Source organism: Pelmatolapia mariae, linkage group LG10_11, assembly GCF_036321145.2.
Source record: "Pelmatolapia mariae isolate MD_Pm_ZW linkage group LG10_11, Pm_UMD_F_2, whole genome shotgun sequence".
NCBI lineage: Eukaryota > Metazoa > Chordata > Actinopteri > Cichliformes > Cichlidae > Pelmatolapia > Pelmatolapia mariae.
The window spans coordinates 67,126,981-67,143,400 of NC_086236.1; the positions used below are offsets into that span (position 1 = coordinate 67,126,981).

Here is a 16,420-nt window from a genome sequence, read left to right on the forward strand (position 1 = left end):
TATAATTTGAAAATAGATTTAAAGTTTCAGGTTATACATTCATTTGGCCCATAAAAGCAATTGTAAGTAGCTTTTTCTGCTTCTTTTAGGTAGGAATATAACTTGTAGATATATAGTGATGTACTTTCAAGTAGTGATTGTATGAAGTGTTTTTTGATGATTAAATATATGCTGCAATTACAGCACATACAGCTATAAATTCAGATAGTAATACAATTATCAAAGGTAAGCATTGCTATTCACCTTTTATCAGATTTTCTGTACAGTTCATGTATAGTTAATGTGTTTTTTTTCAACCCCCAAATTAAAATAAAACACACAGAGCCACATCGTTTAGATTTCAACAGTGAAGATTTATATCATAATTTACACATTTTGACATATTCGCTCATAAATAACTATGTAAACAGAATGTAAACAGAGACAGTTTTTAGGGGTATCTCCTCTGGAGTTAAAGCTCTGAACGAAGAAAGACACGCTTTGGTCGAACATTAGTTAGAGAGAAAGACAATGAAACAGAGGAGGAAGCTATGGAGAGCCGGGTGTTGGCATGTAACTGCTAACGAAAACCACAGTTGCACCGTTGTAGTAACATTAAGTTGGGTCTTAATGCCATTATGACCAGTATCAGATATATTGTACAAAGTGTGAATGGTGTGAGCATCGGCACTGAAGATATAAAGTAGGACGAGGGGGCCAGTGCATGAAGGAAGGCCGAGGTGCTTTGGTGTAGGCCAGTTCGGTAACGAGATGGCGGACGAAATGGGCCATTGTTTCTCAACCAAAGTATTAACAAATAACATTAACGACAATAAAATCAAAAACATGAACCACAACGAAAGACCACAGTTAAAGAGTGAACACCTCACCATGTACACAAAATACATCATCCCTTCCCTTCTTCAGCATTTTGATTTCTCAAGTCCTTCTTCCTTTGTTTGGATCTTGCCATTTTTTTTGGTGCGCATTTAAAATGAAAGCCAAGTGAACTTTGGTTTCTGGTGTCAACTGTAAATCCCTAAATGTGAGGACGTTCACATCTCTGTTGGGTGTTGACAATGCTAAATAGAAGATAAAACAAAACAAGAGGAGGGACGAGGGGACGGAGGTGGCTTACCAGCCTCCCAAGTCTGTTATGTGCTACACGTTGAGCAGGCTGTGCCTCTTCTTTGGACCACATGAAGAGCTGCACTCCAGTTCAATTTGGTTCTTCTTCTTCAAGTAGCAAAAGAAAGCAAATAAATACAAAACTCCCATCTTCAGCTGTCCTTTTAAATGCAAACACACGCAGACACACACTCATCGCATCCACACTGAGGTAACCGTTGTGAAAAATATACAAAAAAATGCCCTTTCTTGTTTCATTTAAATTAAGTAGGCATCGGAAAAGGGCGTAGAGAAGTTATTAAGCAGGGCTGAGTTAAACGTCTTCTTTCTAAATTAACAAATTGCTCTGCCATGCTTTGGCAAGCTCTCTTAAGCCTTTCAACCTGCTATTATTGGTTTCTACATTTAAATAGGTAAAACCCTGAAGAATGGATACCCCTGGTTCTATAGGTCAGAGGTCACAAGACAGATAAATGCATAGGGAGAGTGACTATCTACAGAGAAATGGCCACAGGAAAAAAAACTTTAGAAAATCAATGTAACCATCCCTTCCACATATTGCTTTTGAAGACAACAAATAAAAGTAAAATAAATTAAGTATATAACAACAAAGCGATCAAAAAAAACCCATGGACATCTGAAATTAAAAACAAAATAATACAAGAACAATAATGATAAAAGCATTATATTAATAACATTACAGGTAAATCCTGCGTACATGATTGTCTCTAAGTATAATAAATGCTGAAACCATTAAGTAGTCATGGGACAGTGCAGCCCTGAGTACGTGAGTCCCTGATAGGTTTAAACCCTGGAGTGGTCATGATGTCACTACTCATGACAACCAGGTAGACATATTTACAGTTGTTGCTCCTGGCAACCCAGTCCACCATGCAGTCTTGGCTCTATGTCTCTCAGGTGCAAAAGGTCACTTAAGCGTGATCCTCTGATTCCTGCTTGACAGTTATGTTGGCAGGAAGTGGGGGGATGGGACTGCTGTGCCGCATCTTGATGACCGACGTCTCGTTTGGGGACTCGTACGCACCATAACCTGCAGACCGAAGCTCAGTGGCGTTACTCTTGTGGTGGGGATGGAAGTTTGAGGACTTAATGTCAGTCTCCCTCCACAGCATCCCCAAAACCTGCTTCTCCAACATGGCTTCCATCTCCACCCCTCCCTGCAACTGCTCCAGTCGCTCAGCGTGTTCGCTGACGTCAAAGCGCTCAATCTCCTCATTGGCGCGGTGCACTTCCTCCAAGGCAATCTGGCTTGAAATGGCTGGGCTTCCAGAGCTGGAACTTGCAGCCAAACAATAGCCCTTCAGGTGAAGTCGCAGGCTACACAGGTGGATGTAGTGGCGATGGCAGTGGGGGCATTTGTGCGGACGCTCGCGGGAGTGCAGGCGCTTGTGCAGCTTAAGGTGGACAAACTGGGTGAACTTAGCAGGACAGAGTTTGCAGTGGTAGGGCTTCTCCCCTGAGTGAAGGCGCAGGTGAGTTTTCAGGTTGCTGGTGCTGCTGAAGCGCTTGTGACAAACCTGAATGATGAGAAGCAAAAAAAGAAATGATGTCAGAACCCTGTCGAAACCCACCAGTTAACAGTCATCTATGCTCATTAGCACTCTGGTAAAGCAATAAATGTGATATTTTCTCACCTGACATTCATGCGGCTTCTCCCCAGTGTGTACCAGGTAGTGTTTCTGCAGGTGAGCCAGCTGAGTGAAGCCTTTGCTACAGGTTTGACATTTGAAAGGTCTCTCCCCACTGTGAACGCGAAGATGAACCTGCGTGACAAGAAGAGAAAAAAATATCAGCTTAGAAGTAGTCCAAAACCTTCTCTACATGCTAATGACAACATTGTGATTCAAAAAGCATGCAGGACTTATAATAAGCTAAAAAGACATGACTTTGACAGCCAAAACCTACCTTCAGGTTTGACAGCTGTCCGAAAGTCTTGCTGCACACGTTGCACTCGTATTTGATTTTGCCATTCTGCTTCTTCAGAGGGTAAGGCAGTGCCTTGTAGCCTGCTGAGCCTGCACCACGCTTCACCTTGGTCAGGTTAATTGCCTCGTCATCGGGACAACGCTCACTGGTGTTGCCCAGCAGGGCTGAGGTAGGCTTAGTGGGCACCTGCTCACTGGGAGGTGCTGTGCCTGCAGTCGGGGAGCCGCTGGAGGGAGCGTGGGCTGAACCATGAGAGTGAGGGTGCCTGGGATAAGTGCTGTGAGGACCTGTTGTGTCTCTCAGAGAAGTAGCAGCTGAGAAGGCACTTGTGGGCCCTGGAAGGAGGAAGTCTCTGTGGCCAGAAATGGAGGAGGGATGCACAGGGTCAGGTATTAGGAAGCGCCTCCCTGTTTCAGAAGGCAGGAGGGGCACATGATGGGGCAGGAGGTTGCTGTAGAGGGGATACATCCTGGGAAAGATTCCTCCTACAGTTGGGATGCCACCGCCAGGGAGAGGATAGTGATGGGGCATAAGATAACGTGAGTAAGGGGCCCCTGGAGGGTAGAAGGGAGAGGAGAGGGGGGCAGATGGTGGGGAATAACCAGGATAGGTTCCCAGTCCGGTGGGATAGAAAGAAGCAGGCGATGGTGCTGCACCAGAGGGGCTTCCGTGAGGGCTGCTCTCTGGGCTGCTCCTTGCTGATGGGCTAGGTGTGGCTGAGGATTGGTTGCCAGGCGAGTGAGTTGAGGGGTAAGCAAGGCGGGCAGCTTTGTGATTGAGGAAGTCCTCAGATATTTGAGGGTGGGGCCTGAGAGGTGGGTAGAGAGCACGAGGGTACAGGAGACGATCGGGGCTGTCGGCACAGCGTGGACGTGTGGGAAGCGGCTGGTTGGGCTCCCTCTTTGTGGACGACGAAGATGAGGTGCCACGCAGAATAGAAAGGACACTGTGTTCTTTCTTTGGTGGGGTGGGGGTCACTGCGACAGGGGACGGGCTGGATGTTTCTTGCACATGCTCCTCATTGCTCACCTGCTGCTGCTTTACCTCCAAAATAGACTGCTCTGAAGGGACAGACAGAGAAAAAAAATGGTCAGGGAGGGGTTTGTCAAATCAAAATAGGATCCTCGTGATTTGACGCCCAGTAAAAGATGATTTTAAAAACATTTGGCATTTAAATCACAACTTCTTTATAAGAACATAAAAATCTCTGTAGTAGAGATGTGTGCAACTCTGTGTTAAGAAACACCATTAGTAACTCAGTGGGGCAATTAGCGTGACAGATTTGACGAACGAGTGTGGGGGGTGCGAGGCTGGGGCCAAAAGACGGGAAGTGAGGCGTGACAGCTCCCTTTAGGCATTCTGTGTATGTGTCTATAAAATCAAGATAAAATCAAATGGTGGCAGACCGACAGAGAGGGCTGATGGAAGGTTTCCTGCTAAAGATATACTAAGAAAAAGCTTGGCCTCCACCTGCCCTCCATAAACACACATACACACACCTACACCATGTGACAAGGTACACACACACAGAGGCGCCTCCAGACAAAGGCCTCTGTCTGATTTGTTGACTCTTCCACTTTTGGACAGCACACACACACGTTTGATCAAGCTCCTGCTCTCCTCATTTTCCTGGCCACTTGCTATTGTTTCCGGGTCAAAGGTTAAATTAAAGCGCTTCCTCCTCACTCACTCGCACCTACTGTCTTCTCAGTATGATGAAAGAGTAGATTAGGAGGCGAGCTCACTCACATACACTCTAAAAGCCCCGGGATGTCAGTTCGCAGCACATCTCGGCTGTTAAATTGCCACAGATGGGCTCTTAAAATGCCGTTGTGTATTACCTATAAGCTCATTTAGAGGGCAGTCAAGTTTTTACTACGAGGTCGCCCAGAGGGACATGCGTGTGTGTGAGAGAGACGGAGCATGTCAAAGTTAATCTTAAGTGCCAGTACTGGTGAAATTTGCTCAACTCCTCCTGATTCAGCCCCTCACTCACAGTTGCACACATAGTCAGTGACCCTTTTGTCAGCAGTATAGCGACAGTGTGTAAACACTGAGGTTATCAGTTAGCCTTACTCCTCCTTCTCTACCTCCTCCCTCCATCCCTCTTCTGAAAAACAAACAGGGCAGCCATCTTGGAGATATCAATCTGTCAACACGGCCCTTCTGCCAGGAAGTTCAAGTAGTCAACAGAGGGGGGTAGGAGGTGCAACTCTACCTCCCTCATTCCCTCCTCCACCTTCTTTCTAGTCTTTTTAAGTGGCAAATATATCAGCGCGATTGGCTGACACGCTCGCACACACATGAGCAGCAAGCTTGTGTGCATGTGTTTGAGATGAAAAGGGTGGCTGTAAATGTGGTGGCATGTCACGCTCCTGACTCTGTGTGCGTGTGTGTGTGTGTGTGGGAAGAGAGAGTGTCTTTGAACACAACGCATATACACACACACACACACACACACACACACACACACACACACACACACACACACACACACACACACACACACACACACACACACACACACACATGGATGACAGGTGCTCTCCAGCGCTAACACTTCATATGACGGCGACAAAAAGAGAAAAAGGAGAAAGTGAGGGAGTAAAACTGTGGTGCATGCTCACTCATTTTGCTCACACACTTAAACACACACATATGTCTGGTTTTGCTATGACTGCGCTAGAAAGGGCTAAAACCAGAAAGAAAAATATGATACAAACAACTGTCATCGTTGCGCTCCTCGGGAATATAATACAGGTTGTCGCTCGGTTTGGAGCAGTAGCTCTAGTGCCTCCTTAAGGACACATGTAACATTTTACAAAGAGCTAAATGCAACACTTTGATGAGAATCTAGTGGGCGGTATCAGAGATTTTAGTTTTTGCAGTGTAGACTAATTTCTCTAAAAATGAAACGGTTTGAAAGCCCAAAATAATCTCGTGGGTAGGCTACCAAATTATTGCAAAGAGTTAGTTTATAATGGTTATCTAGTGCCTAGATTTGCATTAACTACCTACACTACCAAAAATTGGAACTTATTTAGTATTTAAGCGGTTCATTTCGGGCGCATGTACTTGCATTAGTAGCGAACGAAATGGGTCCACTTCCTCAAGCAGCAAATCGGTGAAAAATAACAATCTTTTACAACAGTCGATGCCAGTAAAGCAACGTTAAATAGACTAAAATCACTAATAAACTTCGATGACTTAATGGTATTACATTCAGTGCGCAGCATGACTATTAAGATTCATCAAAGCAGCTTCCTCTTCTTTTACCTTTTGCCCTTTTAACTGAGTTTCAGTTTAACGTTACTCAGTCAGAAAGATTGTGGTTTTTCTTCTTCGTTTTACTCAGCCAATGACATTATTTCTGACTCCGTTTGTAAAGCTTAACTGTAGTGGGCAACACCAACAGTCAAATGTTTTACTCATTTTAGGAATGAAAGATCAGTAGAAGTAAAAAAAAAGAAAGAAAAAAGGCTAGAAACTTGTGTGGTAGCTCCAAGACAAAAATGGAGTCAAATGAAACAACTGTTTCTGCTGCAGGTAAGAATCGGTATTCAAGTCACTGGTAGGTCAACAAAGCCTGTGGGGCTTAACTGACAGGGGAACCTAATTAAAGGCAACACTTCTACTGTATACACGCTGAGTTGCGGGGAGGGGAGGCAGGCAGAGGGATCGTGGGTACCTCCTGCCTCTGTGCCCCAGGTCATGCGCATTTTTCCCTGGGCAGTGGAGTCACTCTGGCTGGGTGTGCTAGTTCCTCTGCCAGTTTAACACTACTATTAGCCTGCAGTCACACCTGGAAACCACTCAGCTCCCACTCTCTGCCTTTGTTTTCCTCTTAGCTCGCTCTCCCTTTGATCAGCTCAACTACAGTGAATGAGCGTAGTTAGTCGGCTGTGTTTAAAGGTTGAGATTAAGCGTTTTTATTGGTTAGACTGATCAGTTAAATACTGATCAGTCTAACCAACCGTTAGTATGAAATAAAGCACAAATATTTGAGGACTCTTTTTAATCCTTGTTAATGTGCATTTTGTATATACTCTTATGAGAGCAAGTTTTTCCCGTCAAAAGGTCACCGAAAACACACAGTCAAGCAAACACACTCTCCGACTCTTCTGCAGAGGTTGAGCGAGGTTTTGTGCGTGCACGTGTGTGCGTGTGTGCGAGCTTTTATGTTAAAAGCGGGTCTTTAAGCGTGTAAGACTGTGGCATTAGGGGCCGTATCCCCTGTCTGTGTAATTACACTGTCACTAGCACACACACACACACACGCAAAAATACAACGATGATACTGACAGAGATGAAAGGTTGTTGGTCTTGTACTTTTGAGTGTGTGTGTGTGTGAGAGAGAGATAATGACAGGCTAATGTTGAGAGAGGAAGGAGACACAGCTATATTCAAAAACACTGCTAGGGTTTAAGAGCGGCGACAGGACACAGTCAAGACAAACACACCTACACTGACTATTGATTTCATGTTTTTTATGTGCGGTGGTCAGTGCATCAGGCGAGTAATAATGCATCCTGCTCTTTCACAGCAAGTGAATGCTGTAGTAAGTTTTAACCACACGAGATGTCAGATAACAAATTATGTTTAACTTCAGAAAGAAAAATTAATAATTAATGTTCCAGTGAATGTCACTACTTCTACTCATCAACTTTGTGGTTTCAAAAAATGTCAAATCACAGGAACTTACTAAGTTTCTGCATCATCAGCTCCCCAGACGGTGGGTAGTGCAGGCGTCGGGCAAAGTCGTGGCAGTACCAGACAAGCAGCTCGGCACCAGCTGGGACAGGCTTCACAGTATAGAAGTAAATCTCCATGCCATTCTGACACGCCGCCAGGTTCTGCTCTGCTGCCGAGTGGGCCGGGTTCACATACCGCATCCAGTTGGAGCGAGTCTCATCCAGGCCATCGACAAAGTGATGAAACTCTGCGTCCACATAAATCTGAAAAGAGAGAGGAAGAAAAAATAATAGTGAGTTAATTTAACAGAAAAATGGGAGAATAATAAAAATCCCTTGTCCGTTGTTCCTTTTTTATGCTTTTTCAGGTCTTATGAAAAGAAACAAAGCAGTAACATGCAAAAAAACCTCTTATTTCACCCCCTCCTTCACTTATTACATCTTAATTACAATGCTAGCAATTTGATTAATAAACAGGTCAGTTAATTTAAGTAGCTAACAAAGCAAATATCTAAATAAGTAACAATATCTCTTAATTAAAATAGTGAACTAGCAAAATTAGGAGAAGTTAAACGACTGGCTAAAATGCTGGTAAAGAAGCAATTCATCGATTTAAAAAAATCTGTCAGAAATCAACTAAACAAGTTAAAACAACTGCATGTTTGTCAGAATACTTGATTGAAGTAATAAAAAAATAAAGCCAAATAATTTACTTATCATGTAGCAAAGAAGTAGCTGCCACCAACAGACACCACTGGTTATAAACTGCATCACATACATACATCTTAAATCTTTTCTTGTCTCTTTCTTAATGGTTTCATTCCTTACCATTTCCCTCTCTTCACTTTCATCTCTTTGAGCCAGAAGAACAGACAGAGACAGACAGAGAGTGGTGAGGAGGAGGAGATCCTCTTTTATATTGAAAAGGGAAAGGAAAGACCAACTCATTTTCTGCCTCTCCTCCCCCTTTCTCTCTCTGTCTCTCTCGTTCTCTATCTTAATAACTCGTTCTCTTGGCTTGGTGTATGTGTGTGTGTGTATGTGTGTGTGTGAGAAAGTGAGATATGAGCATGAATGGAACTGTGGTTAGGTTCACATACTACACACACACACACACATACACCACACACTGTGTAGGCGGTGGTCAGGTAGATGGTTTTTGAGTATGTGCAGTCGCACTGTCAGTTACTGGTAGTGATGGAGCGTCTTCTGGCGAACAGTGTGTGTCAGTCTCTGTGGACTTACAGGAACGGCAGTGTGACATGCTATTTGTATACGCTGACATCACATCCTCATCTCCGTTCCTTGAACAGACTCACACACACACTCACACACACACAGAAAACAGCAAACCCAATTTCCTGTTCGGTGACTGACTTTAGATGTGCGTGACGTCACAGGAAGGGGTCTCTCCGGCTTCTGAGGAAGTATGTGTTTCTGCTGTTGTGTGTGTTTTTGATGTTTGCGCTCACCCTCCAAAAGTATTTGCGGTTGGCGTCTTTGGGGACGCTGTCAGCCGTGTAGATCTCGCCCACCAGGGGACCGAAGCGAGTTCCTTTGGGGATGTACTCCCTGCTGCACACGCCAGCCACCTGCACGATGACACGCACATATAGACAGGTTAGGAAAAAACACGTCAAGGCCAAACAGGATGTTTGAAGTGGATTGCGTGATGATGATGAAGTCTGAAATGTTTGAAGAGGACGTTCAGGTGTATGGAATATGTGTTTTCATAATATCTGCACATCCATCTGTAGTACATATCATTAAGTCTCATTAAGTCTTATTTCAAATACAGACTCAGACACACAGCATCAACCAGCTGTCAACAGAGACAATGATTAATGAACCAGCTCCACACTTGAGTTCATCTGGAGCGTGTGTGTTGGTGTGTGACTGCAAATGGCTGAAGACAAAACTAAAATCTCTTCCTTCGAGTCTCTCCCTCTGTCTCTCTTCTTACACCTCTACTGCTTGCCACATCAAACCAAAACCACCGCCACTTCACATGCTTCAAGAGGAAACATTCAGATACTTGGGTAAAAGAAAAAAACAACAACCGTGTTTCTCCTTTTTTCTCACTCTGTCATCTGATTCAATCAAAGAACAAGAGGCAAGAAGAAGAAAAGGAAGAAGAAGAAAAGCGAGGGATTATGTGGTGGCTAGACGTTTGGCTCCAGCCATGGATGGTAGAGAAACGCACTCACACACATTTTCTTCATGCTTAACCCACACAAACAGAAGTCTTTCCCAAACCCCCTTGTTCCCTGATGACATGGGAAATCCCCATTTTCCCTTTTTCTCTCAATAGGACCAGACATGAAAATGTGTTAGCATGTGATTTTAAAAAACCCAACTTATTAACAGGCTTTTACAAAGCTCTCTCTCTCTCTTTGAACATAATGTAGCTTTCTTTCTAGAAACTGCCATCCTCAGCCTTTCCTTTTTTCCTCTCTCAAACATTATCTGATAGAATATCAGCTTGTAAAGTTCTCCTCAGCTTCCCACTGCTAATCGCCTGGTGAAAAAAATCAATGACATCACACAGCTTTACTGGGAACCTCACAAGTGCCAAAACTGACATTTTCTGAGCGACAGTCATGCATCTTTAAAATACCTTGAAACACAGCATAGAAGTGCTGTGGCTTTTCTACTTTAAAATATCCTATCTGTGACAATCTATAAAGTGGAAACAAGCTTTTTTTTTAAAAATTGCTTATTTGTGCTCTTAGTCACTTGGATATCTGATTGTTTTCTGGAACATTATTAAATGCTTTTTAACCCTTGCAAGCTGCAAACCACTCTTATCACTCTAAGAGTCATGGTGGTTCTGTGCACTCTCCCTGTTATCAAGTTTCATCCATTGCCTGTTGACATTTTGACTTTGCCACCCCCAGTTAGATCAGTGAAAAAAAATCTATTACTTTAAGCTTATCTAAAATCATGTAGTGGGCGATTGGTTAGTAAAGAAATATTTACAGTACAGGAAATCGTCAAATGCTTCATATGAAGCATTCGAGTGATCAAAGCTCAAATCACACTCTGACACTTTCTCATTCAGCAGTTTTAAGACGAGCAGACGGAAACAGTTTGATGCACTGTGTTGGATGAGAGGCTCGATGGTGCCCCCTGCCTGCATGGTTCGGTATTTCAAGTAGTTTTATGACTTGAAACAATTGCGATCAAGGCGCCATAATTTTTCTCAGATGACACAATCCTTTTCATGGATAGATACAAGCTGATAAAACAGCACTGTAAGTCAAATCTGTTTCTGATGTTTCACACACCCACGCACACATTAATGCCTCTATGTGTGTGTGTGTGTGAAGTTTTATGAGACCTGACCCCTTTTTCATTACATGACCCATGTCTGACTCACAGTTGTGTGTATGTACAGATGCCTTTCTCTGCCTCAATGTGTATGAAATATTCTGGCTGGAGAGAAAGTTTGTCTGTCTGCCAGCATGTGCCTGTGTGTGTGTGTTTGTGAGTGTGAGAGAGAGTCTGACCTCCTTGCTGCCAGCCAGGTGTTTGAAGGCCAAGTTACGGGGCAGCGAAGCCTCGGCTCTGGTCGTCGACATCATCATGGCATCACCGTCTGGGCCCGCCTCACATGCCGTGTCTTTGACAATATACGTGCACTTCTCTTCAAACTCTGCCTCCGTCCACTGTGTCATGTCTGCTTCCTCCATGTCGACGTCGTTATCTGTCATCGTGCCCGCTCTACCTGAGCCTGTGCTGGTGGCAGAGGAAGCCATCTTGGCTCCGTGGCGTGCGTCGTCCTGCTCCATGGTGTGCGCCCCCTCACTGGTCAACATGGCCGAGCTATGAGAGGTCGCCTGGACAGGAAAGGCAAGAGTGAAAAAGGTTATTTCTGATCGCTTTTATCTAAATATTTCCACTAATGAAAGCTCAGCAAGTGAAAAATAGTTGAAATTAAGAAAGACATTGCAAAATAGAACAAAAAAGGAAAGAAGTGGGAGAAAGAAAGCCGAGTAGATGGAAGAAAGGAAAAGGAAACTAGATCAATCGAGACAGACAGTAAAAAAGCAACAGAAAGGAAGAAGGGACAGCAAGAGGCAAATAAGAAAAAGAAAAAAAAAGTAAAGAAGAGAAAAAAGAGAAAGTAGAGACTGGGAGTGGTGGGAAAAACTACCACAAGAGAAGGAGATATGGGAGGAAATGATAAGAGGAAAGAAAGAAAAGGATTGGAATGATGTAAGATAAACTCCGAAAGAAGAGATCAGGAAAGACAAAGAGGAGAGGAAGAGATGTGATTATTATGTGTGGTGATTCAGTGAGAAAGGAGGGGGTCTGACTAATGCTACAGTCACACACACACAGACATACGCACATATAGACACACTTACACACACGCGTAAATGAACATGCACACTAAGGGAAAGACAGGAAGCTGCTTGTCTTGTCAACTATTTAGACTAAATGTTAACTAATTTGGGAAACAATTAGGGGGAAGAAATCACAAAATTCCAGTCTTCATTTTGTCATGACTCTAGTAAAGACCAGCTCATTTTAATAATAATAACGATCTAATAATCTAAATGCATACCATTTGCCAAATAAAACTCCTAATCCAGCATTGTAATAATTCATTCCTTTGACTACAGTCCCAATCATTTTAATCACCTGAAATGGCCCTTCTGGTCTTGCTGGTATTTGTATTACAAAGCTTAATTGTTATCAGAACTGAGTGATGTCTTCAAGGTGAAACTGAACATGACTCAGGCTGATATAGGAGCGTACAATACCTCAGGGGACAACGATCAAGCGCGGTAACGAAAAGCAACTGATGAGGAACTGAGCTTGTGTTCTCACACATAGTGACGAAATATGATTATGAAAATCCCAAACCATATGAAGAACTGTGTGTAGTTTTTACAAGCTGCGCTGTCGATGAGATTTTCCCCTTTACAAAAGATCAAGCGTAAACTAAGTTCTATGCTTGAGCCTCAAAAAATCGACCCGTTTTTTAAATGAACAATATAACAAAAAGTTATTAACGGTCTGAGCAAACTTTCCAAGTGACCTCTTTGTCTCTAACTTTCTTTCTTTTCCTGAAGCAAAGAAAGTTTTCCTGTTTTGTTTGCGGTGCTTTTACTCGGAAAGACAACGACACTGCAACTTGGAGCTTAACTAGTTTACACATGTAAGAAATTTGGATTTTGCTGGATAATGTGATGAATCTACTCAGATTATGTGACGCTAACATCTTCCGTATTTCCTCCCTCTTCATTCCCCCTCCTCCGTGTCTCTCCCTGGGGTTGAAGACAGAGGAAGGAAATGCTGTCTGTGTCTGAATGAAGCTAAAATTGGAAGCAGAGTGGCACTGCAGCGGAACCGGCAAATCATCCCGACTCCCAGCTTGTGTGTGTGTATGTATGTTAGTAATGGACGGGGGAGTGATGAGGAAGGGAGCGTCAAAACCTTTCCATTTGGGGGGCCACAGCAGCGCAAACAAAACTTCAAACGTGATCCCACCCAAGACAATCCCACACACACATACAGGGACAGGCAGATATCCACAAACGGACAAACATGCTGCTTGTCCCACGCAGAGCAGCAGAAAGCAGCACATCTTCAGTAACCACACTTTTCTTCTGAAGCCACAAAAAAGAATATTTCCCTCACATTCAACAACTTTGTGCTTAAACAGTCAGCACACAGAGAATAAAGTGACACATAAAAAAATAAACTCTATAAACACCCTTAGTTACTGAAAATGTAGACTTACATTTTCAAATTGCAACACTTTTATAGAAGACAACACTTTTGAGCACTTGCGACCAATGCAACTGACTTTCCTGTTCCAGACTTGCAATCAAAAAGTAGTTTCTAAACCCTGAATCTTAAAGAGTCTGTATGTTGACTGTAACAGTCTGACTTGCCAGGCTGTAACAAAGCAAATTACCCAAATTACATTTAAGTACCTTAAAACCACAAAATCTAATTTTTGACTAGCAAAACAATAAAAACTCCAGTGAGAAAGATTTTTCCCAAACAGCGGCTGGATTTTTATTTTTTACCACAGAGGATACGCCAAGCGAACAACAGGTTCTGCCCAATTTGTTATTAAAATGAAGAGCACTTAAAAGTGATCAGTTATGAAAATACAATATTTCAGCTCTCTGCAGAACTCAGAATCTTCTTTGCATAACAGCTGCAACATTGAAAACTAATAGTGAAACCAAGAACCAAGAAACAATTCGCTGTTTGCACATGTAGAGCAACTGAAAAATACATAAAAGGCGAATCTGCATACAGGCAGCCAGATTTCAAATCAAAATGACATTAAATAACAACATTAAATTCTAAAAACTTGAAAAAACAGACATGAGGAATCATGCCAAGAATGTTTTGTTCTGAAATTCATGTGTGGAAAAAAAACACTACAGTTATAACAAAAATCACATGTTTCTATGAACAAACAATGATTGATTTGTAAAAATATGTAGAAAATATGTCAAATATGTGAATATGTCATCCCTGAGCTGCTAAACAAGCATTGTAATACCTCAGTTTTTCAAACTAGTAAAAGCATCTACAGCAGCAGCTAACCATTTTAAGAAAAATCTTATTGGAAAAATGAAGTCACGCTGGCCGCAACCTCAAATTTCTAATTAAAAATCGTACTAATGTTCAGAGAACAAGGCTGGAAAATGAGATTAAAATAAGCTTAACAGTATATTAAACTGGATTAAAAAAAACACAAACAAAAAAACTCTTAAAGTTTTATTTCTACTCTAAATTCTGAAACTTTTATTTAGTTTCTCTAAAACTAAAAGAAGAAAAAAAAGCAAAAAATACAAAAGCAAAAAAAATCAATCTTTGTTCTTCTGTATCTTTTAGTAAAAATGTAAAAAAAAAAATTGAGCATGCCAGCAAATGCTCCACACTTACTGTATAACTCTGGTCCCATCCACACATAGGGACGTCCGGTCAGATCCTTTCTCCCTGTATGTCTGTGAAGATAGCGTGTGTGTGTGGGACAGGTGCAGTAGTTCTCCGCTCCTTCTGTCCTTCTAGCTCCGGGTGCTGATATCCACACTAATGCGAGTGTGTGTACTCTGAAGTGAGTGTATGTGCGAGACAGAAGTCTATAGCTCCTCCTCTTGGCTCCACCCCCCTCATTCTCTCCTTCCTAACACACACACCAACTTTTCTTTGGAAGGAAGCAGCATGTGCTTTCACCTGAGGCCATAAGCTATACACACACAGAGACGCCGACATACACACAACACTGAAAACACAGCCTTTTGTCCCCCTGCCTGTTTTGTTTTTTGCAGTGATTATGATTATGTGTGAATATAAGTGTGTTTTTTTATGTTTAGGAGTGCCTTTCTCTGTGAGTGTGTCCATTCAAAGCATTTAAAGAGTAAACAACAACAACATATGTGTGCGTGAGAGTGTGTGTGTGCGTGTGTGTGCATGTATTGGGGGAGGAAACTTTGAGTCACTGTCACAGGACATCCCTCTCTTCCTCAGCTAAACACACACACACACACACACACACACACACACACACACACACACACACACACACACACACACACACACACACACACACACTTTGCGTATACCTCTAGGGGGCAGGACTGGTTTGCTCTTGCTGCTCTTGCAAAAGAACTTAAAAGTACTCTCTCTCTCTCTTTTATTGTCTCTCACCCTTTCTCTGTTGCTCTGCATCTTCCCCTTCAAATAACTTGCTCTCTGTCTTTCTCCATATGCTTCTCCCGCTGTCTTTCTTTCTTTTACATTTTACAAAGACTTAATTTCTGTTTTAATAGAAAATGAATTTTGCCTTATTGGCTCACATGCGATTGCACATGTCTGACAGGAAAGAAGAAGAAAGGGCAAAAAGAACAAACTCAAGCAATTACAACTGGTTTAATTTTAGGACAATATGCTGTATCCACTGTATCCTAAATGTAAGGAACTCAACTTTATCTCCTTAGTGGCCCCATCACCAGTCAAAGTAATTCTGGAGGAGATTTGAATGTAAAGACATTGTTATTAAGGCAAATAAACTAAAGTTAGGGTATGTCACTGGTAACGAAGACACTGAAAGACAACACTGTGGTTAAATTTAATACACATGGTAATATCTATAAACAGATATCAGCATATGAATATGTATAATCAATCTGCAACTGACAAACACCAACTTTTACCACTGGAAGTGGTTTGGTGTTCATTGTTTAGCTCAAGTAACCCTTTACACTTTAGCAGGCTCTGGTTGCATGCAGGTAGATATTTCTTTTGAAGAACAAAGTGTACTAACTGTAACAACTATTGCCTTACAGCCACTTAACTTTTTAATACATCTACATTCCTAAACAACGAGTAGATGACAGAACAGGAAATCTTATCTCTTCTGGCTTCACTGAGAGCACAAAAATATCGGTCTTTGCTTCCGGACGTTAAGTCATCAGACAATAGTTGACAGACTGGATCTACAGCGACACTGGCTGTAGATTACAAAAGAGAAATTGTTCTGTATAATACCCAAAGGTCCTAAGTAAAACAATACACTCTCTCATCAGGATAATTCTGCTGCTTATTGTAAAATATGCTCTCAATGGCAAGATGTTTCTGGCTATAGTTGACATGGGGAAAAATGAAGCCTATGCAAAGTGCCCCAAAAAACTGCAGTTACT

At 42.4% G+C, this 16,420-nt stretch overlaps 1 protein-coding gene across 1 annotated transcript; it reads right to left on the minus strand.

Moving 5' to 3' along the window:
* Nucleotides 1-354: 354 nt before the first annotated feature.
* On the minus strand, nt 355-14,797 carry prdm1a (PR domain containing 1a, with ZNF domain). The gene is made up of 7 exons (XM_063485938.1): nt 14,664-14,797; nt 11,255-11,584; nt 9,218-9,337; nt 7,757-8,009; nt 3,034-4,115; nt 2,763-2,891; nt 355-2,645 (listed from the first exon to the last, which is right to left on the minus strand). Exons 1-7 carry the CDS (start codon nt 14,688-14,690, stop codon nt 2,040-2,042), a joined length of 2,547 nt encoding a protein of 848 aa, XP_063342008.1. The 5' UTR covers nt 14,691-14,797; the 3' UTR covers nt 355-2,039.
* Nucleotides 14,798-16,420: the final 1,623 nt, after the last annotated feature.

What these genes read in the sequence shown, in the direction of transcription:
- prdm1a (XM_063485938.1), bottom strand. Translation starts at nt 14,690, where the DNA reads ATGTGTGGATGGGACCAGAGTTATACA. An exon ending in ACCGCAAATACTTTTGGAGG is followed by an intron (nt 8,010 to 9,217) that starts GTGAGCGCAAAC and finishes CTCTCTTTTCAG; the next exon opens with ATTTATGTGGACGCAGAGTT. An exon ending in GACAGCTGTCAAACCTGAAG is followed by an intron (nt 2,892 to 3,033) that starts GTAGGTTTTGGC and finishes CTTGTCACGCAG; the next exon opens with GTTCATCTTCGCGTTCACAG.